Source organism: Barbus barbus (assembly GCF_936440315.1).
Source record: "Barbus barbus genome assembly, chromosome: 46".
Taxonomy (NCBI): Eukaryota; Metazoa; Chordata; class Actinopteri; order Cypriniformes; family Cyprinidae; genus Barbus; species Barbus barbus.
In genome coordinates, this window is record NC_136724.1 from 5,654,262 (window position 1) to 5,679,468 (window position 25,207).

The window sequence follows — 25,207 nt, forward strand, 5'->3', positions numbered from 1 at the left end:
TTGGATTGACTGACACGTTGTTAGAGGTCACTGTTTAGAAAATCTGTCTCATACAGAGAGGACAAATGAAACACACACACCAAAAGATTTATAATCGCCTGTCTAGATGAATGTGTGTGGATTTGTGGGTTCTTTAGCAACACAAAATAAGTATATCTGTATAAAAAAGGACAGAAAATAAAGCATCTGAACAGCAGACATACCAAAGGCTTTAAATGTTTCTAAAGAATACAAAGTCAAAGCAAACCTGTTTTAGTAAGCGGGTGAGTAACCAGTTTACGGATCAGTTCATTCTCTGAGGACCTCAGCAGAAGAACGATATCAGCAGGCAGAGCATCTCTGTTCTTAGCCAGAAAACCACCAGCATTATAGATCACCTAACCACACGAGAAACAACATGTATTTACATCTAATAGACTATTATTCTCACAGATGGACTCGGCTTAGAAGTTTAGTTCACCCAAAAATAAAAATTCTGTCATCATTTACTCACCCTTACATACACAAAAGAAGATATTTTAACAAATGTGCTTTTATTTTCTATACAGCAGAATGGACAAATTCTTCACACTATATATATAAAAAAATAAATAAACTGTTTGTATAAAAACTCACTGCTATGAAAACTCCATTTGGATCCTTTATTTATAGAAATGTGAATGATGTCAGAATTGTCCTTTTTGGGTAAACAATCCATTCATTCTCTTTCATATCTTTGTTTCTGTGGTATGTTTGAAAAAAACAAAAAGATGCAGAAATAAATATTGATAAATATAATATTTCTACCTTGCCTGCGTAGTGATGGATTCCAAAGCCCAGATCAACCCTCTTTGGTCTCCAGAAGTTTTTGGACTTTAAGTTGTCCTCAAATTTCTCTGAATGAACAAAAGACAACTGCTTGTTAATTACAATGAGTTCATTCACACACCCATCCATTCACAAGTTCATTAGTTCAATAATTAATTTGATCATTTACTTGTTTGTTGTTGTTGTGTACATTTAACCATTCATCATTTATGTCAGTTCATTCATTCATTTGCTCATGTGTTCGTTCACTGACCGGACCCTCATTAATTCATTCATCCATTCGTGATACCATGAGATACACATGAATTAATTAATCCGTCCGTTTCATTCAGTATAAAGCAATAAAGCTAAGTCATGGAAAAACAGCTAGGCGTCTAGTCTTGGCATGTTGAATTATTCAGCTGTCAATCAAAGACTTCTTTGAGAGCGTCCTCTGGAGAAAGCAGATGAAATCTTAGCATGTCAATAAATGTTTGATTACAGCCTCTCCCTTGTTCTTGTGTGTGTGTGTGTGTGTGTGAGTGCAAGTGTCCCTGGTCATAAGACACCAGGTGAACACAACTAAAGCTAAACGCTCGTTGATGTTTCAGGGAGAAGGTCAGATGTTGAGAGGAACTTGCCAACGAGGGTCTGGTCAGTTGCCTGAGGAAAGCGACTCTCCTCGTCCAGTAGAGCTAACATGCCCATGGGCTTCTGAAGGAACAGGTCCAGCAGCGGCCGGTTATCTTCATATTCAATCACTCGAGCGTCCACGTCTTCATTCAGATACTCATCCTGCAGAGAAACCAAATGATTTAATGAACTTATATGAGGTTATTCGAATCAAATCTCTGAATGTTTTATAAAATACCATTCAAAAGTTCGGGGTCAGTCATTTTTGTTTTATTTAATTTAATTTAATTTATTTTTAAGAATTAATGCTTTTTTCAGCAAGGATGCAATTAATTGACAAAAAGTGACGGTAAAGACTTTTAAAATGTTGCAAATTATTCCAATTTCAAATAAATGCTGTTTCTTTGAACTTTCTATTCAACAAAGAATCCTAAATAAATAAATAGCAGCATATTAGAATGATTTCTGAAGGATCATGTGACACTGGAATAATGATGCTGAAAATTCAGTTTTGTGTTACAGGAATAAATAACATATCTATTCAAATAGAAAAAAAAAACAGTTATTTTAAATTGTAATAATAATATTTCACAATATTACTGTTTTTACTGTATTTTTAGCAAATAAATGCAGCCTGGGTGAGTGAAAGGGACTTCTTTTAAAAACACGAAAAAATCTTACCGACCCCAAATTTTTGAATATTAGTGTAGATGCAAAGCTATCAGTATTTATTTCGTTTGAGGAAGAAAAAATAGACACAAATGACACAATACTGAGAACATTTACTGACATTTACAACAATACTGAGACAGACACTGCTGTTTCTTTAATTTCTCATCCCCAAAACAACATGAAAAACAAAATAAACCATGACTGGTCACTATCCACGTCAATCAGTTATTCTCTTCTTGTCTAACTGGGCTGTTTTCAGCGAGAATGAGCTGCGAGTGCACAAGATTTCATGCTGATAGTAAAAATTCTGGTCATGTGAGACTAATTCTACACGAAATGTCAAAAGAAAACTCTTTATTATAAGACAATGCATTCGTATTTTGAAATGTCTTGTTTGATTACACTTTGTCTCTGAATGTGATGCTGTCTGTGACCTTCTCACTTGATGCTGCTATTGTTTTGCACCTGAATTTCTCCTCGGGGAACGTACTTCTGTTCATCTATCCACTAATATTTGTAAGCTTCCAACAACACTGCAGACTTCTGCTAGCTGATGCCTGGAGCTCCGTAACCTCCTAAATCTGAGCTACACTGTGCGTCAGACAACGATGACTTCCTGTGAGCAGAGCACTCAACCCAAAGCGCAAATGTCATATCTGTCTTGTCTCTAGACTGCCATGTTGATAAATTACAATACACACATGGACATAAATTATTCGCTGGCAAAATGCATCAACAGACATACAGAAGCGTGTCCAAGAAATCCAATCTCTGGTGTGGATTAGAGCTTTTAGCCGCGGGTAAAGTCATCATGTGAACAGAGAACAACCTCATTTTTTGGGACAGTAAGACTGCTGCTGACATACAAGCCTCGGGGATGCAAAAATATCAGACATTTGAAGCAACATGGGTGCAAAAAATAATAGAAAACACACGCCAATGTTTACTTCAGGCTACATACTACTGAGTGCTCTGAGTGGAAATAATAATATGGAGAACACACATCAACAAATATGATGGTTATGAATACATTTTACAGGAAAAGCTCAAAAAGCAGTGCCTGGGTCAAATTCCACTAAAAAAAAAAAATTAATAATAATAATAAAAAAAATTATAAATTTTATTGTAAGATAATTAAGTATATTTTTGGACTTTATTTTGTTTTTGAAATTATTTTAATTACATTCCCCCCACCCACACTCTCATTGGTGTAATAAAAATCTAAATGTCAGTACTATGTGTATTATTTATATGATGCATTAACAATGCAAAAATAATATTACAAAGTTTTTACTGTATACAGTAAAGATTTTTAAAAATGTAAGTACATTTTCGCCCAAAATCTCATTGAATGAATGAATGAATGAATAAATGTATTTATTTATACTATAGGCAAATAATCTATATTTTATTGTGGTTTTTATACTGCCTTTTAATTTATACTGATTTAAATAATAAAAAACAACTAAAAATTGTATTAATAAGTTTGAATAATACTGTATTGCAAAAATAAGAATCTTTGAGAATTGATGAGAATCATCATGGAGAAAAAACAAACAAAAACAAGTAGACGTACATTTGTGTACACCAAATGTGAGTGGTGCTTGCCATTGAAAAGCATTATATTTTACTATAGTATTTTATAATAATCATTAATATTATTATTTTAGCAATGACTAGAAGTCAAATATCAATGCCCTAGCATCTTCCTTGAACACCATAGCAACTGCCTAGCAAATAAATATATTTGTGAGATTTATCCATATAAATACGAATGAATTATACATCAACCACTATGTATATAAATGTGGCCATCACATTCACACATTTACCTAAAGCAGCATTTTCTGTCCGCTTACAGAAGCACAAGCAAAGTCAGCGGCTACTGACGTAACCCTTGTTTCAGATGATTTATGAAGGCACTAATGTGGGTTAGTCGCAAACGTTTAGAGGCACCAAATCACTTTCCCCCTCAAGGCTACAGTCAGTCTGAGGAATTGCTACGCTTGTCTGCGTCAGAAAAAAACTGAATACTCCACTCCCTTTCCCACCATTTCTCACAACACTGTGATACAATAAATGATGAGGTGTTACCACCATTTAGATGGAAATATGGTTATGCTGAGAAAAAAAAAAACTAAAAATGCTCCCAAAAGGCATAGAAAAGCTCCCAAGCAATTCAAGATTGGATAAATGACTTTATTAGAGGCAGGATGTACCTGTTCCCAGGCGAAGATGTGCTGGTTGAAGTAGAACTGGATCTGCTCATTGGCAATGTTGATGCAAAGCTGCTCAAAAGAGTTCCTCTTAAAGTTTTCAAAGCCAAAGATGTCCAGAATACCAATGTTTAGACCTTTGTCGTCCTCCCTGGAGAGAAAATTCAAATATTATTTAAAAATAATTTTACATTTTAAAATGTTTTGTCATTCACAGATCAACTCATAGGATGGAAGTATATTTTTCTAGTTTCTGCTCAATTAGGAGATATTCTAAAGTTGTATTTCTCCATAATATTTGTAGTTGTATTTCTCACAAATATTCCATAATATTTCCATATTAGCGATGTAACGTATCTGAATGCTAAACTATTATTTATTATGTAAATTATAGCCTTTGTACTTCAGAGGTACTTCTTGTACTTGTACTTCTTTGTACTTTGGACACAGAGGCGCGCGCATTGATGTTTGGCTCACTGTATTTTATTTTGATAAAGTACCAACTGCGCTATCAAGTTAGCAATGCTGGAACTAGTGTTGCTTTCGTCAACAAAAATTATGACTAAATATCCTCGTCCACGAACCTTTATCATGTGACGAAAACGAGACGCAACATAAATGCTGGTCATGTGGCAATGACTATAATTAAATATATAATGCAATATTGTTGACGAATAAAAACGAGACTAAATGTGGTTTACAAAATAAAAACTATGCTAAAATGTCTCTTCATTTTCGTTGACCAAAACGAGACGAAACGGAATGTTATAACGTTAGTTCGTCTCGTTTAGTCGCGTTATTATTTTGCAGTATTTCTGTTTCCTGTGTCTCACTTCAGGAGCTGCATCAGGTTGCACTGCGCAGACGCAGGCGACATCACTTCCTCAAGCCCCACTCGCGGCATTATTTAGAAGATGACAACAAACATGGTATCAGGTTTGGTTGGTAAAATTAATGTAGTAAATTCAAATCAGAGCATCTTCCTTGTCTGGAATGGATATATTCTTAAGTCTATAAGGTAACAATAATATAACCTTGTTTGAAATGGGTTTGGCTAAAATAAAATTTTGGTTTCGTCTATACTACTAGCGCAGTGGTGGGCCGTCAGGGGAAGCAGGGCCTTCTCTGCTGGCCCTATAAAAAATAAAATTGTGTGAAAAATGTTTTTATTGATTATTTAGGTATCATTTTCATATGCGTAATGTCCACTAAATTGCCTATGATTAGTTTAGTTGAGGTTGAACTGGAATATCCTACATAAAAAAAAGTCAGAGGCCAGCTCTACAGATAGTGCTACCCTTTTGTTGAAAGACGTCACATCTGATTTGTTACAAGCATTAGTGACAGAATCATCGGCCAATCAAATTTTGACTTTCAATGACAGCCCGCCCTCTGGGTCCAGCTACGTGCCCAGTGCTACCCCCAGCGTTAGACCGCCCCTTTAGTCAGGGATTTCCAAGGTACGAATATGAAAGTAAACGAAAAGAAAATGACAGCTGCAGTCATCGGCACCTACGCCAGATCTTGTTACAATATACTAAAATCGCCTTTTCAAGGTGCTCTTTTGCAGACAAAAGAGAATAACTGAGAAAGGAAGACCTACACCCAAAGTGAATTCGCTAACAAAGGCTAGCAAAGGTTTTATGCGCCATTTCAAAGATTGCAACTATGAGTGGCTAACAGCTAGCACCGAGCACAAGTTATTTTGTTGGCTGTGTTTACTTTTAAATACGAGTAAAGGGGCATAGAACGACAGACCCATGGACTTTATTTACAAGTGACAGGTGAGTGCTTTATTATTTGATGAGTATTGTATCATGCACATTGTTATGGAGGTGTAGGTGGTGCGGTGTTTGGATGTCCAGCATTTGTACAGTTTTGCTGCTTTGAGCGCGTCATCATTTTAGCGTGACATGAATGTGCATAGTGACCTGTGTATTGTCGGATTACTTTTACTGACCATGTAGGGAAATTTACTCTGCATTAAACCCACCCCAATCTAGCCTACTATTAAAATAGTTGATCAGCCGTCATTGTTTGTTGAGAGCCTGTGTGCGGCATAATATGTGCATTATAAGCATATAGCTGCGTTAGCTGTAACATGTACATGTAGTTTACAGTTGCTTACTGAAGTCCCTGACTAAGCCCACGGTATGCCACTGCTACTAGGTACTTATACTATATACTGACTTGGTTAAATAGAATTGCATTACTAAAAAGAGACTAAAATGCAATTTTCATTGACTAAAACTAGACTAAATGTTTTCGCTGATGAGCCGAGCCAGTGACATAGCCGCTCAGCGGTGGCACAGCAGCCGTGGCGACGGGACGTGACGTCTCCATTACCCTCCTTCAGGGAACGAGGGTTACATACGTAACCGTGATGTTCCCTTTCAGTCGGTCACTCCACATCACGTCGGGTGACCGACAAATTGGGATCCCTACCAAAGGGCCACGGATACTGCCCCTTCCAATGTCCTGTGAAAGCCTCCTGCACCCCTATATTTTGGCGCAGGTTAGGGCTTACCACAAGAAGACCAGCTACTGTTGCAATGGCACTACCCACTCAGTATGACTGGATAACACTGGGAAAACGTACCCCTTCCACTTGGAACAGGAACGCAGCAGAAGCCCATCCTTCCCGAAGGAGGTTCAGAAGCACTTACGCATATGAACAACCGTTCAGGTGTATATGGAAGATTAGAGGTGATTGTAGCCTCTTGGATAATGGCAGAACATCTGCCGGGGAAACACGGGCTCTGAGGCTATACCGTGGAATTTACACATATGGGATCCAATTAGGTCTCACATCGAGTGAGGGCCTGGCGTCAGACGCTCCTCCACGTCTGACTGCCGAGGGAATGGAGGAGCTGGACAGGGTCTACAGTACGCAGTTTTAGCAAGCCGACCCGAAACCTGAGCCTCTCACTGCCCATTTGAGGTGAGAACACAGGCGCGAACGTGTTAGGGGTCGCTCAGCCCGCAGCTCTACAAATATCTGCCGGCAAGGCACCACGAGCCAACGCCCAGGAGGATGCAACACTTTTAGTAGAGTGGGCTCTTGACCTGAATGGGCAGGGCACACTCTGTGCCTGATAAGCCAGGGTGATGGCGTCCACTATCCAGTGGGCCATCCTCTGCTTGGAGAAGGCATTCCCCTTCTGCCGGCCTCTGTGACAGACAAAGAGCTGGTCTGAGGTCCTGAAGCTTCACGTCCTGTCAACGTAGCATCTCAATGCTCGGACAGGACAAAGCAAAGCTAGGGCTGGGTCTGCCTCCTCCGGGGGCAGTGCTTGAAGGCTCACTACCTGGTCCCTGAAGGGAGAAGTGGGAACCTTGGCACATAGCCAGGCCGGGGCCTCAGGATTACCTGGGAGTCAGCCGGCCCAAACTCTAAGCACGAATCGTCGACCGAAAATGCGTGCAGTTCCCCTACCCTCTTCATGGAGGCCAATGCCAGCAGGTGCAGAGTCTTCATTGAAAGAAACTTCAGCTCGACTGTCTGCAAAGGCTCAAATGGGCCCTGCTGTAGTGCTCTGAGCACTAGAGACAGGTCCCAAGAGGGTAGAGAGGGGGGCAGTGGAGGATTTAACCTTCTCGCCCCCCTAAGGAACCTGATGATCAAGTCATAATTCCCCACCGACTTCCCTTCCACGGGGTCGTGGTTGGCAGCAATCGCAGCCACATAGACTTTTAGGGTGGAGGGAGACAGCCTTTGCTCCCACTCTTGCTGCAGAAAGGACAATACGACTCTGATCGGGCACTTCCGGGGGTCTTCTTGGTGAGAAGAACACCACTCGACGAACAGGTTCCACTTCAAGGCGTAAGCATGTCTCGTAGACTGCGCTCTCACCAAAGTGATGGTGTCAACTACCTCTTGGGGTAGGTCACCTAGAACTTCCGCGTCCCATCCAGGGACCAGACATGAAGTTTCTAGAGGTCTGGACGCAGGTGCCATAAGGTGCCCCGTCTCTGGGTCAGTAGGCCCTTCCTCAGAGTAATCTACCAAGGAGGGGCTGTCACGAGGAGCATCAGTTCCCGGGAACCAAGTCCGAGTGGGCCAGTATGGCGCCACGAGCAGGACCTGCTCCTCATCCTCCCTGATCTTGCACAATGTCTGTGCGAGAAGGCTCACTGGGGGACATACATACTTGCGAAGGCCCCGTGGCCAGCTGTGTGCCAGTGCGTCCGTGCCGATTGTCCCCTTGGTCAGGGAGTAAAACAACTGGCAATGAGAGGTCTCTAAACCAGCTGGACCGTCCGAGGATGGAGTTTCCATTCTCCGGGGAGCGCAGCTCGTGACAGACAGTCGGCTGCCCGGTTGAGCAAGACCGGAATGTGAATGGAACAAAGCGACCTCGGATGCTTCTGACTCCAGAGGAGGAGGTGACGGGCGAGTTACGACATGCGACAGAAGTGTAGACCACCTTATCGGTTGATGTACGCAACAGTCGCAGTGTGTGCGGACCAGTCCATGCTTGCCTCGTAAGCGCCTCTTTAGACGGTTCAAGGCCAGGCGTACCGCCAACAACTCTAGACAATTGATGTGCGAGTGCAGTTGGGGGCCCGTCCAAACCCACGACACTGCAAGCCCTTCGAACGTGGCCCCCAGCCAGTAGTGGAGGCATCCATGTAAACCACAACATGCCTGGAGACCTGTTTCAGGGGCACTCCTGGCCGGAGAAAAAGGTCTGACCATGGGGTTTGGCAGCAGGCCGGTGTGACTTGTTGAGAATGTGAATGCCCTGTTCTCTCAGGGGAACAAGGGCTGCCTCCGCAGCTTTCGTGAAGACACGGGGCGACAGGGACAGCCCGAAGGGCAGGACCTTGTACTGATATGCCCGTCCTTCGAACGCAAATCACAGGAATGGCCTGTGGTGTGGAAGGATGGACACATGGATGTACGCGTCTTTCAGGTCGATCGCTGCAAACCAATCTCGGGGACGGATGCACCCAAAAATGCACTTCTGAGTGAGCATATTGAACTGAAACTTGCCCGGTTCAAGACGCGCAGATTCAAGATTGGTCTCAACTCACCCCCTTTCGTGAACCAAGATGGCGCCGCTGATGGCAGCGATTGTGCGTTGCTCTCCAGTGTTTGTACTATTTTTGTTTGTTTTTCCTGTTTTTGTTTTTCAAATACGATCAGTTTTACCAGGGATGACCTGCTGAACATTCGGCAGAACACACCCCAAAATCTTTTGCCGGATTTTGATTTTTCGGACGTTTTGCTGGACATTGTAGTTGGCGGAGCCGTAGCTCTGGTCAAACGCTACAGGAGGCGTAGGCGGGGAAAGCAAGCCGGCGCGCTCATGAGGCTTCGTCAGCGCGGATTTCGAATGGTGTTGCCTAGTATCCATCTGGCGAATCTCCGCTCTCTACCCAACAAAACGGATGAACTCCTTCTGCTCTCTCGGAAAAACAAGGATTTTTCTAACTCTGCTGCCCTGTGTTTCACGGAAACCTGGCTAAATGACAACATACCGATGACACTGCGATTCATCTGCCTAATTATCAGCTGATCAGAGCAGATCGGGATGCGGAATCAATGAGGAAATCGCGTGGGAGCGGGACATGCTTTTACATCAATGAGAGGTGGTGTACAGATGTAACTGTGTTAAAGAAGATGTGCTGTTCAGATCTAGAAACGCTCTTCATTAACTGCAAGCCGTTCTACTCGCCGTGGGAGTTCTGCTCGTTCATTCTCATGAGTGTCTACATTCCACCGCAAGCGCACGTGAGCACAGCTCTACAGAAACTCGCTGATCTGATCACAGACACAGAACAACAACACCTAGACTCTGTTTTAATCATTCTCGGAGACTATAATCTCTCCTGTGAACTGCCAAAATACAGACAACACATCACATGTCCCACCAGAGACAGTAATAAATTGGATCACTGTTACACAACAATAAAGGAAGCATATCACTCGGTTCTACGAGCAGCTTTAGGACTCTCTGATCACTGTTTGGTTCATCTTATTCCGACCTACAGGCAGAAACTTAAATCTGCAAAGCCTGTATTAAGATCTGTTAAAAGATGGACTAATGAAACAGAGCGGGATCTACAAGCCTGTTTCTCTCTCACTGATTGGACTGTTTTTGAAGCCGCTGCCATCGATCTGGACGAGCTCACAGAGACTGTAACATCTTATATCAGTTTCTGTGAGGATATATGCATTGCTAACAGGACTCATCTATTCTACAACAACGACAAACCATGGTTCACTGCAAAATTCAGACCCCTAACATCCAGCACACTCCCTCTTTGAACTGTTACCGTCTGGTTGACGTTACAGAGCTCTGAGCACCAGAACGACCAGACACAGAAACAGTTTCTTCCCTCAGGCAATCCATCTCATGAACACTCAACAATAAATGTGGAACACACAACTATAATACTATATACTATATACTATTATCCATTCACCACACTCACTTATTTTATTTTCTCATTTCTAATTTGCACATACTTGATCTGTACATACATAGTTGTCTATATTATATATTGTGTTTTTGCTGCTTTGTACATTGCCTACTTGGATATTTGTATATTATTCTTTTATTATCTGGTCCTGTCCTGTTGCTGTCTTTCTGTTGCACTGTGGAGCTTCTGTCATTACAACAAATTCCTTGTATGTGTAAACATACTTGGCCAATAAAGCTCATTCTGATTCTTTCTTGGGCACAATGAAGGGCTGTAAAACCCTGTCTTCATATCAACTGGAGGGGCACATCACGTCCCTGGCTAGTAGGACAGTGATCTCCCCACACAAAACATGAGCATCTGCTGCCTTCACTGCTGTGAGGTGGATGGGAGAACACCAGGTGAACTGAATCGCATAGCTGAGTCAGATGGTCCACAGGCGCCAGTGAAATGGGCTGGGTAGCGCTACCAGGTACCCAGACGCCGTAGAAGGGACCCGGCCCGTGGCGGACCAAAGAGGTGTCTGAGTGTGGTCCGGTGTTGGTCCATCCGTGACTCTCCATGCCCTCTTGGGACCCAGAGGCAGAGACAACTGTTTCTTGTCAAGATTTATTTTAAACAAAAGATTCTCCACCCGGCCCTCCTCCGGGAGAGGTGCATCCACCATCTCCCGAAGCAGTCCTCTCTCTCTCTGGGTCACCTGTCCCGGGGCCTCTTGCTCTTCCGCTCACTGCCAGGTTTGACGGGGGCCAGGACGAGCGGTGCGACCCAGAGACCGCGCAATGACCTTCGTCGCTCATAGCGCGAGGTCAGAAGCGGTACAAAGCTTTTTCAGAACTTCTGAATCGTGACCACCCTCGTGCATGTCCCTCAGTGCTTTTAGCTTGAAGACCCTGCAGTAACGCCGTAGCTTAAGGTGGAGGCAGCTTCTCCACAAGCCACACAAGCATCACCGGACAGACCAGACGAGTACCTACAGGCCCGGAAGAGGAGGCACGGTTTGCCCTGCCGGGTGGAGGCGGTATTAGGACACAACTGCATCGCAACCGACCGATCCACTGAGGGGACCCCCTGTATACCCCCTAGCTGCACCACCATCAAGGGTGGTGAGGGAGGAGAAGCTAGCAGGTCAGTTTCTGGCAGTAAAAGGTGCCGTCTATGACCTGGTAAGCTCCCCATGCACCTCTGGGAAGAGAGGCACCGGGGCAGGGCGCTGAGAACCAGCGCAAGCTACCCCGAGAAACCAGTCGTTCAACCTCGAGGGCGGCCCAGGAAAGCATAGCCGTGTTTTTTGGATCCGACTCAGGCATTGCTACTGCCAGAGCAGCAGCGTAGCCTAATCTTCTTCCCCAGAAAGCTCCGGCTCACCCTCCGATGCACCGATTGACATCTGGTCGTCGGGAGGAGCGCCAAGGATATTGCTGGTACGCCCCTTGTAGAGGGCCCAGCACGTTCCACTGGAAGCTCAACTGGTTTCGGAGTGCAAGAGGAGCTATGGTCCGTCGAGGGTTGGTTCCCTGGAGGATCTGCCACCACTGTAATCCTCAGACCACCCGTGCCATCGCCTGAAGTAGTCCTCGTCTGTCTGCAGCCAGAATGAGAACCAGATTGAGGCAGAGGCAACAGAGCTCTGCCCCTTTGTCGAGGTAACGGAGCCTGGCCCGCAACTCCAAGATGACCATCTTCCCAGCCTGAGAAGATGCCTCATCCATGAACGCCACCTCAGCATGCTTACTGCCCAAGCACGTGAGGCAGCGATCATGACCATCACCCGGCCCCAGGTAACGACCGCATCCAGAAACGCACGTGTGACACATTGTCTGTAGCAAGACCCAACTCGTCTTTACAAAGACGTAACGTCGAGTTTGCCAGATGCAATTTTGTCTTTAAAAAGACGCACCCGTGAATGTTCTTTTAGGGAAAAAGCTCTTTTAGCATGCTGAAGTGCACAGGGGAGATGGTTGCCTGCAACACAAACAGTGGGTAGTGGAACCTGATGTGTAATCCACTCGACACGGGAGGAACCACCGCCGTTGAAGCGCCGTACCGCCAGCACTAGATTCTTCCGAAGAGCGTGCTCAACTCGTTGTATTCACTCGTCAGCAGAAGTCAGAAGCAGAACAATGTAACCGCTCGGCTCCGAAACAAAAAGCTGAATATGTGCTGCACTTGCTGCCTTCTTATACTCATGCTGTGATCAGCGGCAGCTGGATGCAATAATCGAATGCCAATGTGCATTGGCTCGTTTAGTTACACTCAAAGTGGATTGGTCTCTCTAAGCGACTGAAAGGGAACTGAGCATAGTAGATTTCTCTTTTTTTTTTTTCTGTTGTACCGAAATCGTATCGAACTGTGACCTCCGAACCGAGGTACATACCGAACCGTGATATCTGTGTACCGTGCCACCCCTAGTTAAAATAGTGGCAAACCTGAGCACAGATTGAGAACACTCTCTTCTCTTACCCTGACTGGTTGTCGTTGTCTGGTTTCAGGAGAGAGTTGATGCGATTGACGATCCAGCTGAACAGACGCCCATAGAGGGCTTTGCCCATGGCATCCCGTACCTCAGTGGCCTTCTCCACTGTGTTTGACCTGACAATGGTTTCTCCCCGTGTGACCACACAGTGAGAGGTCAGCGCTTCCTGGAGCTCATCCGCACGGATACACAACAGTGATGCAGCTGCACATACAAACACATAGAAACATAACAACAATATGCAGATTTATTTATATAGGAGGTTCTTGCCCCTTCTACACAGTACAAAAAGTACTATTGCAGTGGCTACATACTTACATGTAACATGACAATACACCAATTTAGGGACATGCTGTCATCATGAAAAATGATGGTAAAATTACGGTATACTAAAGTAATAAGCCCCAAGAAGCCGTGGTTTACAGTGAATTTATAACAGCTAAGGGGCGTAGTTAGGCCAGAACGGCTCAACGGCTTTGTGCGAACCTACAGTATGGTGAATGATGTCAAAAATACCGTTCTAAGATGGTGGCCGCATCTACATGCCTGGACCGGTCGAATAGGGCAACAGCTTCGAACGCGGTTCAACCAATCAGAACCAAGGACCGGGACTATCCATTTTATAAAATAAAATTGTAAACCACAAACTACAGTTAACTAAACCTAAAACCATAGAAAACAACAACAACAAAAACTGTGTTACTTAGAATAAAATACAAACAACTTAAAAGTGATAAAATAAAAATAAGTAAGTTTTACATCAGCAAGTTGCCAAGACAACATTTCTCATTTTCATTTAGGTTAACCTGATGTACTAAAATGAAAAGAACTTATGCTCAAATAAAAATGAATAAAAACTACGGTATATAGACATATTACAAAAACTAATAAAAATGACAAACACACTACAAAATTACAAAAATTTTAACTAAAATATATACAAATTAAATATATTAATAAAAACGATTTAAATAGGTTAATATAAACTAAAGTAATACTGCAAGAAATTCACTTCTACATACAGTTAGCTTTAGCAGAAGGTTTCATTAATTTGAAAACCATCTGCAACTATAGGAAATTTGTTTGTTATATATATATCCCAACTTACATATTTTTACATATTTACACTAATCAGTAATTGTGCATTTTTCTAATTGCTGTCTCCTGCCTCAATGTTTTTTTTTTTCCTGCAATAGAAACATCAATGGTGAACCACGCGAAGACCTTCTGCAAGGGTTTGTGGGCAATATTAGCCTAGACACTTTATGAAATCATCACAGTATAATTACAGATGCTCTAAACCCCTGCAATGGCCCATTACTTTTAACTTAAACTTAAAATAGTCAAATGTGGTTTGCTAGTTTGAGTTTGATAAGCTGGTCTGGATAAGCTGGTGAAAATTGCCCTAAACCCGTCTAAATCTATTAAGTCAGCTAAGAGTAACAAACCACCTTAGGCTTGTTTATGGAGATTTCTTTCTAAAGGGATGCAAATAGGGGTTTACTTACGGTTTCTAGCAGCTCTTAAGAATTACATGAACACACAACGCTCATGACTGATTATATAACTGTGCTCGGGCTCAGATCAAAAGATTGTGCTGTACAGAGTGAAAGGTCATTCTTGAAAACCAGGAATGCGAGACAGTTCTTACCACTCTCTAGTACTGCCATGTTGGAAATGTTGCTTTTGTCCGTCTGATGTTCGGAAGCGACTGATGTGAACTCGACATCTCCTGCATTTAGGATCCCAGCTAAGATACTGTAAACACTCCCAAGCTCCTAATAAGATTATAACAAAAAATGTACCACGTTCATATTAATAGATAAACAAAATGCATTAAATTAAAAATTCCACAGAAGAGACGCCAGGCATAAATAACATGATTTATTATATGACATCACATTTAAACACCCCAGCCCAGAGGAACGAATCTGCTACATATTTCTGCAAATGTAGCATAGCAGCTAATATCTAGTGGCACACTGACACATCTGTCTATTCGATTATATGGACTCCCTAAAGAATACAGTGCTCCGTAATTTCAAAGCCATGTCACTCACAGGCCTGTGATTACTGCTGCCTCCCTTGAGAAATAGAAAACTAAACTGACATTACAGAGACAGAGTAAGATTTAGATGTTGGCCTGCAGGTATTTCAGTGGTATAATTCACAACAATGACCGTCTGCTTCTTTAGTGAGTCCAGAACTAAAAAGTTTTTCAGCATGCCTTAGCATTTTATTTAAAGGAATATTTATTAGGGAAATAATATATATTGTTTTAATGTAATGTAATAATGAAAAATAGTGATGAAAGTGTACTAACTTTAAGAACACTTATGTGGCTTTTTATTTTATTAATATTATATTATTTACAAGTACAGGCTTCTTTTTAAGATTAGAAGTATCTTCAATAATAATTTGAGGAATAGTTCACCCAAAAATGAAAATTTGTTAAAAACTTGGCCATTCAAGATGTTGATGAGTTTGTTTCTTCATTGGAACACATTTGGGGAAATTTTGCATTTCACCACTTGCTCACCAATGGATCATTTGCAGTGAATGGGTGCCACCAGAATGAGAGTCCAAACAGCTGATAAAAAACATCACAATAATCCACAAGTTTCTGGCTAAAATACAAGTCTTCTATCCATAATTTTGCTTTCATCAGTGAAAAAGCCAACTGAATCAGGAGAGAAATATGTACAGATCAAGCACCACTATCAAAACAGCCCAAAACCAAGTCCAAACATATCTAAATAAATATGTTGGCAGCTTTTGATGTGAAAGGACAACAGAGGATGGATTTTTCCACTGGAGGAAGTGGTATTGTTAATTATGGACTCTTATTTTGCCATAATGATGGATTGGTTTTGTACAAACGCACAGTTTTGTTTACTTCACAAGGTGTTTATTGATGGACTGGAGTGGTGTGGATTACTTGTGGATTATTGTGATGTTTTTATCAGCTGTTTGGACTCTCATTTTGACGGCACCCATTCACTGCAAAGGATCCATTGGTGAGCAGGTGATGTTATGCTACATTTCTCCAAATCTGTTTCAGTGAAGAAACAAACTCATCTGCATTTTGGATGGTCTGCAAATTTTTCTGGAAATTTGCATTGTTAGGTGAACTATTCCTTTAAGCGCACTTATTTTGTATTTATTTATTTTTGATAAATAAAGAGCTGAGATGCTGATTTGTTCCTTCTACATAATCTATTTTTGCTTAAGCTCATGCTATTCATGGTACATCTACATTAAAAATCTATTTCTTTATGAAGAAAAGAACAATGGGTTACTTCCTGAACCCGATGTTGCGCACTATTGTGACTGTTTCATGATCTTGGGATATCTGATATCTTATTTCACTGATAAGCTTGGATGTGGCCTTCCAGGCAAAATAGGCACTGGTAATGTATTCCAGCATGCATCACTGATTCGCCTGATGGTAATTGTGGAGACTGATGGCATTAGAGCACTGGGTCACAACTTCTACATAACCCTCCACACAGGCCATCGCCAGCGTTCAGAGCATGGCAGACTGTCCTCACGGTTACTGCACATCAGCATTCTGCTTGTCTATTACACCTCATTATTTACTAATCAAAAGACATTTTAGCCCCTTCTCCAAAAGAAACAACATTTGAATTTTAGTATAATGAAAGTCAGTGTCACTTATTACTGAGAATGTGATTCTAAAAATAAAGGTTCTATGCAGAAAAAATCACTATAGTATTGAACATTTGTTTAAGATTGTAAATACTTTATTGCGATAGGTTTGTGTACCTCTAGGGTGAAACCGATGACTTTGAAGCACTGCTCCACCGTCTCAAACTGCTCCTTATAGAAGGCATTGCCCACAATGTCAGGCACTAATTTAACATTCTCATTGTGGAGATACCTGGAATTGAGAAAAACAGAGAGTACAAAACAGAAATAAGGACGTCAGATGAGGATCCAGATAAAAACAGCAGGCTGTTATCAGGTGCTCAAGAACTTACTTTGGAGTTTTGCTGTCTGACAGCTTGTAGTGGCCAAGTTTCTTCCTCTCAGCCAGACCAGCATAGATATAATAGAAGATGTGGAAGTTACGTTCGCCTCTGAAAAAATTAAAGATGTTTGGTTATGGAACTTAGCATCTAAGCAGTTGAGAAAAAGTGTTGGTGGTAAATGATGGCAAGTAAACTTATTAAAGAAAAGTATATTCTCCATTTTCTTATTTTTAACAAAATATTTGAGTGCTTACATAAACATGCAGATGCATACATACATATATATATATATATATATATATATATATATATATATATATATATACACACATGTACAGTACAATTTAAAATATTATTAGTAGTATTACTTGAACAAAATGTATTGAATGCACTGTATATGTTTTAAAAGAAAATACTTTATCAGTTTTTCTATTATAAAATGTCATGTTGAATACAATGTGTTACCTGGCATTTCTTTATAGTTAATTTTGAATTCACTTGAAATTTCTGAAAATTATAATAAATGTGTTATAATAAAAAAAAAAAAAAAAAAAAAAATTCATTGTGCTTAATTTATTGTTTATTATTTATTGTCTTTTTTTTCATTTTTCAACAAATGTTTTATACCCTATTTACTGAATGTGCTTTGATAAAACAGGATAACTATTAAACATCAAAATGTGTTTGGTCATTTCAGTCAGTCTTTATCATTCAATATTTAATTCTGTATTCATGCTGAATTTAGCTGCAGCTTCAAGGTTAAGGCAATATGAGAGAGATGGTCTCCTACACGGCCTGGTGTACAACCCGAGACTTCTCCAGCAGGTAATCTGAGATCTGAGCTCCCACCACGGTCCCTCCACAGGTGAACTTCATCTCTAGATACTTCCCAAAACGACTGGAGTTATCATTGATCACAGTGCAGGCATTTCCAAAGGCCTCCACCAGACTATTGACCAGCAAAATCTTCTCTTGGAGGGTCCGATTGTTTGCCTGAAGAAACAAAAAAGATAAAAGAGACATCACAATATTGATATGAGAAGCATTCTATGAAAAAAAACTAGTGCTGTCAATCGATTAAAAAAATTAACTAATTAATCACAATTTTTTCCTGAAATGAATCACGATTAATCCCACCTAACATTCAACTTTTTAAATCTACTTTTATATTGCAATAATTTCACATTTAATCTTCAAATTAATGTAGAAACAACATAAAGACGGTATATTTTTAATATTTGATTAATGGCATCTTTTTAATGAATGAAGGCCAGTATCACTGACACCAATATTGATGTCTCTATAAAATAATTATTTTTTCCCTAATATTTAACCATTGACTATTGCCATTCAACATTACAGTATAATTGAGAGCCATCAATTTTAATATTTATTAGACTTTAATAAAAATAACTTCTAATTTAAGTGAACTTTAAACAATTTTCTCATAAACACAGTATAACCAATGTCATATTTAGCTACCTATGCCCTTCAGCATGTAGGAAATATACAGAAATTGAATAAAGTTATCAAACACTAAATTCTAAATTAAATACAGATGAGTCCTTAAAGCTATAAAGTTATTGATTTCCTTTTTTTTTTTTTTTTTTTTTTTTTTTTTGTTCTTTGATGAACATACATCACAGCAGCTGGGTTAATAGGTTATTTTGGCTGCTTTTTCTTTAAGAGTTGCAGAGGCGGATCTGACACGCATCGTGTTTTCTCTCTTTACACTCACTTTACATTTTCTGACCCACTTCAGGTCTTAAAGTCTCTATTAATGATCTGACGAGTGTGTTAGATGAGTGAGAAAGTGCAGGACAGTTTTGAAAACCATTTCACAGACATGTTCTTAAATGTTACTCATATATTTCACGCAAGCACAGTTTTAAGGCAGTTTTAATCACCTTCATGACTTAACTGACCACGACATTGCATGCACATCGTTTCTTTCGCGCTTTGATATGAAATGATAAAGGCTACAGCGTGCGGCAGCGCCTTTATTCAGTACAGTACAGTTTCCGCGCTCCTTTGACTCACGCCTGACGCTGAAGTGAAGTTGAAGCACGCGTCTGAAACATCTCCTATTTGAAATGCTCGTAAAGACGTTCTGTGACTAAATTAGCAAGAAAAAAGAAAGAGGCAGCAGTTGTGAGTGGGGTGGCCAACACTAGCCCCGCCCCTGTGTTAACGCCGTTAAATATTTTTAACGCGTTAAACTGAAAAAATTAATCACCTGCGTTAACGCGCTAATTTTGACAGCACTAAAAAAAAACATGTCATAACACAACAGTGAGAACATAAAGCCACTCTCCAAACCTTTCCGAGGACGGTCAGCTGTTGGACTAATAAGTGGGCACTTTCCGTTTTCCCAGAACCACTCTCTCCACTAATGACAATGCACTGCACACAGAAACAAGCAGTTCAGAACATGACTGATGATACACTGAGAAAAAAAAAAATTATCCTAAAATTGGTAACATCTAAATATAAAAATATTAAATCGCACTTTATTTTAAGGTCAAAACATTAAAGGGTTAGTTCACCCAAAAATGAAAATTCTGTCATTAATTACTCACCCTCATGTCGTTCCGAACCAGTAAAACCTTCATTCATCTTCGGAACGCAAATTAAGATATCTTTGATGGAATCTGAGAGCTCTCTGACCTTCCCAAAGACAGCAAGGATCCTAACATGTTCTGGGGTACTCTCCAAAATGGTGGTAACTCGGGGTGAAGAATTGTTTAATAAATTATATTATCATTGTTTTCTTTGCGCACATAAAGTATTCTCGTAGCTTCGTAAAATTACGGTTGAACCATTGATGTCACATGGATTATTTTACCGATGTCCTTGCTACATTTCTGGACCTTGACCGTGATATTATCCTTGCTGTCTATGGAGGGTCAGAGAACTCTCAGAATTCATCAAAAATATCTTAATTTGTGTTCCGAAGATGAATGAAGGTAAGGGGTTTGGAACGACATGAGGGTGAGTAATTAATGACAGAATTTGCATTTTTTGGGTGAACTAACCCTTTATGTTTAGGTATTGGGTAGGATTAGGAAATAGAATATGGTCATGCAGAATGTGTTCTTTATAAGTACTAATAAACAGCCAATATGTTATTAATAGGCATGCTAATAAGCAACTAGTTAATACTGAGAATCAGTCCCTATACTAAAGTGTTACCAAATATTATTTACTATCATTGAATCAACCTAATACATTACTTGAAACTACTTCATATGGGTTAAATCAGGTAGAAATATCTCTTTAAAGTAACAATTGCGGGTGTCAATGTTTTGATGGAATATACTCTAGGACCACAGAGGAACATATTCTACCTGATCAGCATTATAGGACACCATGGACTGATATGCGATGTCTGCAACTGCATATATATGAGGAGGGTTGGATGTTCTTTTGGCTCCAATATAAACCTTAGAGTGCTGTCAGAGAATCACAAAATATTAGACAACTGTATTTGACTTATTTGAGAATTCACATTTCCTGAAACAAAAGTGTAACGTAATTAAGTGTTCGAAACTTTTTGTTTGCATTTAAAGGGATAGTTCACCCAAAAATGAAAATTCTGTCATCATTTACTTACCCTCAAGTAGTTCCAAACCTGTATGAATTTCTTTGCTCTGCCGAACACAAAGGAAGATATTGTGAAGAAAGTTTGTAACCAGGTTGTTTGGGGCACCATTGACTTCCATAGTAGGAAAAAAAAAAATACTATGGAAGTCAATGGTGCCCCAGAACTACTCTGTTTCCCACATTCTTCAGACTATCTTCCTTTGTGTTCAGCAGAACAAAGACATTCATACTGGTTTGGAACTACTTGAGGGTGAGTAAATGATGACAGAATTTTCATTTTTGGGTGAACTTTAAGTATATTCTTAAAGCATTTTTTTTAAGTACAATAAAGTGTACTTCTTTTTCACAAGGAAATCTAGAAAGGAGAATATGTGAATGAAAGAAAAGGGGAAATGAAATATACACTCTCTGCAAAAGATGCAATATCACAAAACAGATACAGATTGATGAGTGAGGAAGAAAGCGAACGAAAGATGTGGCAGTAAATGGAATTTAGTAGACTACGAAATGCTGATGGCATCCATAATGAAATATCTCTCTCACACACACACACACACACCTCCGGCGTGTACAGCTCCGTTTTGTGGAATGGATTAACTGCTATGAGGATGTCTCCAACGTAGGTGTAGATCTGCTCCTTTGCGTAACGTTTCTGTAGCTGTTCAGTGATTGTGTTCTAACAAAGAGACAATTAAACATCACAGATGGCCATCCCATCAAACCACTGCACACCGATACACAACAATATAACCATCTAATACCACATTTACATGCATGACCAAACCTGGTGAGATAACCATAACACGGTGAGATGATTTATTATCTACTTCATTCATGGCTCTTTACATAGTGATTATTGCACACTATGTACATGTTGCTGCCATATGCAGCCAGTATGGCCATACAAGACAGTTACACACATCACAGGTCTTCATCTGGTGATATCAGTCCAAGGACAAAAGAATAATACAAGTGCTTCCTGTCAGCACTGCTACCATAATGGATGAGAAAATATATCTAGTGTCAATGAGAGCCCTCTGCATTGATAAATCACCTTAAATGTGTTTCTATACAAACTCTGTTATTGTTCACTAATCTGTCTATTTATTCACTTGACAGTTAAAATATGAGACTGCTTGGATGAGTCATGGTCACTTGACAGTCTCTCTGAAAAACGCTGCTGGAAAATGTAAGAAGTACAAAAAATTCCAACTGGAATGAATGGCTGTCTGATAGAAGGATGGAACATTTCCTGAAGTCTTTCCTGAGTCTATATACTGATGATCAAAACGTGTCTATGTGTTTTGGCCTTTCTCTTGTGTGGTCTGTATTCATTCTTACTTCATCTAGAACCTCTAGGGTTGCCAGATCATCCACGTCGTCACAAGTTTGACTTTGAGACTTCATGTAGCTGCCTTTTTTGGTGTGGATCCGCTCATGCCTGCAACCATGAAAGTTAAAATCACAGAAATTACTCACACAAATGACCTTTGTTGAAACTATTGATAAAGTCATTAAAGGTAATGATGAAATAAAAATCAATAGTTATATAAGAAAATTGCTAAGTCATTTGAAGATGCCCATACCTAATTTCTAAATCTTTATTTCAAGGTTATTTTATTCTACAGCTTTATTATTTTTTCAAAAGCTATGCAGCAAAATTATCACAATGGATTGAGTATGGCATTAGCATAGGAGCTGTAACAAGCATGCAAAATACATTACCTGTTCAAAAGTTTGGAGTTAGTAAGATTTCCCCCCACCCCAACCCCCAAAATTTAAAATGATCTACAATATTAAGCAGAACAACTGTTTTCATCATTGAAATAAATGTTTCTTAAGCAGCAAATCAGCATATTATAATGATTTCTGAAGGATTATGTGACCCTGAAGACTGTAGTAATGGCTGCAGAAAATACATTTTATATACAACGTTGTGTATATATATATTTTATATGGTTTTTACTGTATTTTTGATCAAATAAATGATGCAGTCTGTGTGAGCATAAGATACTTCTCGAATATGGCTGACAAAGACTTGCTGACTAACCACCTTAACACTAAAAACATGAAAATAGTTCAAACTTGTTTTACCTATAAACAATATAGCCGCATTACACTGAATATTTGTTTTATGAATGTGTAAGCTTGTTAAGTTTATGTTTGTGATAGAAAGTTTGTAAGAAAGGCCAGCACATTGGGCCAAACTATGTATTCACACATTTAAAAGAGTAACTCTTGAATAAACCCTACATCCTAAGCACTCTTAAGATTATTAATTACAGAGCCAAGAAAGCACAACATATGAGAATACATTATATTCTCAATGATACTGGTATTATACAGTAAAGCTGCACAAAATTAGCTGCCTAACAACACATTCTGCAAATCACAAAAACACTGGGTACACAATCAATACTTTTGGGAAAGTTGCAAGGGAAATCGTCACAAAATATGATCAGAGACAGGAAGCTGCTACTGCTACATCCACAGAAAGTAGATTCTATCTAACCCACGTGACTGACAGTCAATATCTCATACCTGGAATCACTGTCTCTCCTTTCAGATATTCCAAGATGGCTTAAATGATAAAAATAAAATTAATATCTCAGAAGCATAGCAAGGTTTGTGATGGTGCCGCTATAATGGCTAGCACTGCAGTCAGCGGAGATCCTTGTATTTTTATGAGCATGTTTATGTAAGTTTTAAAAATATAAGTAATTCTGATGTATCTCTGGCTTTTAAGGCTGATTACAGAGAACTCATTCTTACGTTTTGAGTTATTTATAAATCGTTGTCTGTTTAAACATGCGCTAGATGGACACGGCATGTCAAGTCAATAGTTAAATTTTTAAGTATAATTTGTCGACATTATGTTTCAATAAAACAGAAATAAAATCTGAGAACAGAAGTATCATAAACTTTGCTTATTAAGCACAGATGGCACAAAAAATGGAAAACATATATTTTACAGGTCGGTGCAGCTAAGTATGATTTAGAGTAAATAAACAATATATTTTAAATGGAAGATGGGACTTTCAAATATTCTGCCATCATATTCTACATAAGAATGCATCAGGTTTTTTTTATGAATGGATTGCTTCTCTTTATACAATCTCTGGTAGAGTCATTCCTTGTGAAAAAGATTAGAAAGTTCAAATTAAAATTTGTGACACTTGTCACGTCAAACACATTGTATAACTCACAGAAAGCACTAGAGCTGATATTTGTGTCTAACTACCTTGATTTCTCGATAACGCCTATTTGCTGGTTGAGGTCGATTAGCTCCATCAGCTGCTTGGGCAGCGTCTTCTCTCGGCCCACAATCTGTTTGATGAAGACATGCTGGAGAAGGTCAAACACATTGGGCCTGAGCTCAAAATCCTTTATCAGACACCTAAAGGGGACACAAGCGAAAAAATGAGAGAATTTGTGCTAAAATGTTCAAGATATCACAACAAATGGCAACTGATAAGGAACAGATTCAGGAAAAACAAACAAGGTAAAGGTTGTTGAGATGAAATCAGTTACAAACAATGTTCTGGTAAAACAGCAGGAGGATAATTAGAGTATGATGAGGCATTATGAGACACTGAGGCATGGCTCTTTATGAGAGTAATTAACCTACAAAATCAGTGTCAAAAAGAAAAACTAACAAAACTTTAACAACCAGCAAACTTTGTATTTGCCAATGCTGTATATATAAAATACCTGCGTTACTCACTTGCATAGAAAATCATTAAAATCCTTTGACCAGAGCTCTGGTTGGTGTAGGGTGGGTGGAGGATTTCTGTTCAGAGAAAAACAGATAAATAGACAAAGATAAGTGTGAGAGAGCAATGAGGAGACAACCGCTCACAGCAAATTGATCCCATGCATTCATTTCAAAGGAAAAAGACACTCCTCACTTGATAAGATTATTAGATTACTGCCTAAAATTGTCTGTTGTTTAGATGAATCATTTCAACAATCCTTATAAGCACAGACCATATAAAGCATGCACAAAGAAAAATGTCTACAAAAATGCATACCTGCATATGTTATAAAAGAGACTGTGGCAAGTTGTCACATGTGGAAGAACGACCTAGGTTACGTATGTAACCCAGGTTCCCTGAAGGGAACGAGAGCTGCGTCAAAACGCATATGGGAACGCCATCAGCGTAACCGACGCTCTGAATATCATCTACAACAAGTCCAATAGAAGGGCGAGGCGTCACGGGCGGGGTGACGTCACGGCCAGGAGGTATATAAGCACGTGAGGCAGAGCCCGCGTCAGCTTCATGTCATGAAGCAAGCGCTGGCAGGGATGCCGGAAGTATGGCTTCGAGACGCAGCTCTCGTTCCCTTCAGGGAACCTGGGTTACATACGTAACCTAGGTCGTTCCCTTCCAGGAACGTCG

The 25,207-nt window shown here is 40.1% G+C and overlaps 1 protein-coding gene across 1 annotated transcript in view; it reads right to left on the reverse strand.

The window, feature by feature from the left end:
- LOC306864671 (myosin-IIIa-like) overlaps positions 1-25,207 on the reverse strand; it is a 92,817-nt gene that overhangs the window by 19,333 nt on the left and 48,277 nt on the right. The window contains exons 8-23 of the mRNA XM_079408826.1: positions 24,532-24,597; positions 24,049-24,204; positions 23,349-23,387; positions 22,149-22,248; positions 21,367-21,483; positions 20,552-20,656; positions 19,524-19,607; positions 17,995-18,197; positions 17,214-17,312; positions 16,999-17,113; positions 14,864-14,990; positions 13,200-13,416; positions 4,311-4,458; positions 1,428-1,581; positions 787-875; positions 248-377 (exon numbers count right to left, since the gene is read on the reverse strand). Of these exons, the coding sequence (XP_079264952.1) occupies positions 248-377; positions 787-875; positions 1,428-1,581; positions 4,311-4,458; positions 13,200-13,416; positions 14,864-14,990; positions 16,999-17,113; positions 17,214-17,312; positions 17,995-18,197; positions 19,524-19,607; positions 20,552-20,656; positions 21,367-21,483; positions 22,149-22,248; positions 23,349-23,387; positions 24,049-24,204; positions 24,532-24,597 (1,949 nt within the window). The remainder of the gene's footprint in view (positions 1-247; positions 378-786; positions 876-1,427; positions 1,582-4,310; positions 4,459-13,199; positions 13,417-14,863; positions 14,991-16,998; positions 17,114-17,213; positions 17,313-17,994; positions 18,198-19,523; positions 19,608-20,551; positions 20,657-21,366; positions 21,484-22,148; positions 22,249-23,348; positions 23,388-24,048; positions 24,205-24,531; positions 24,598-25,207) is intronic.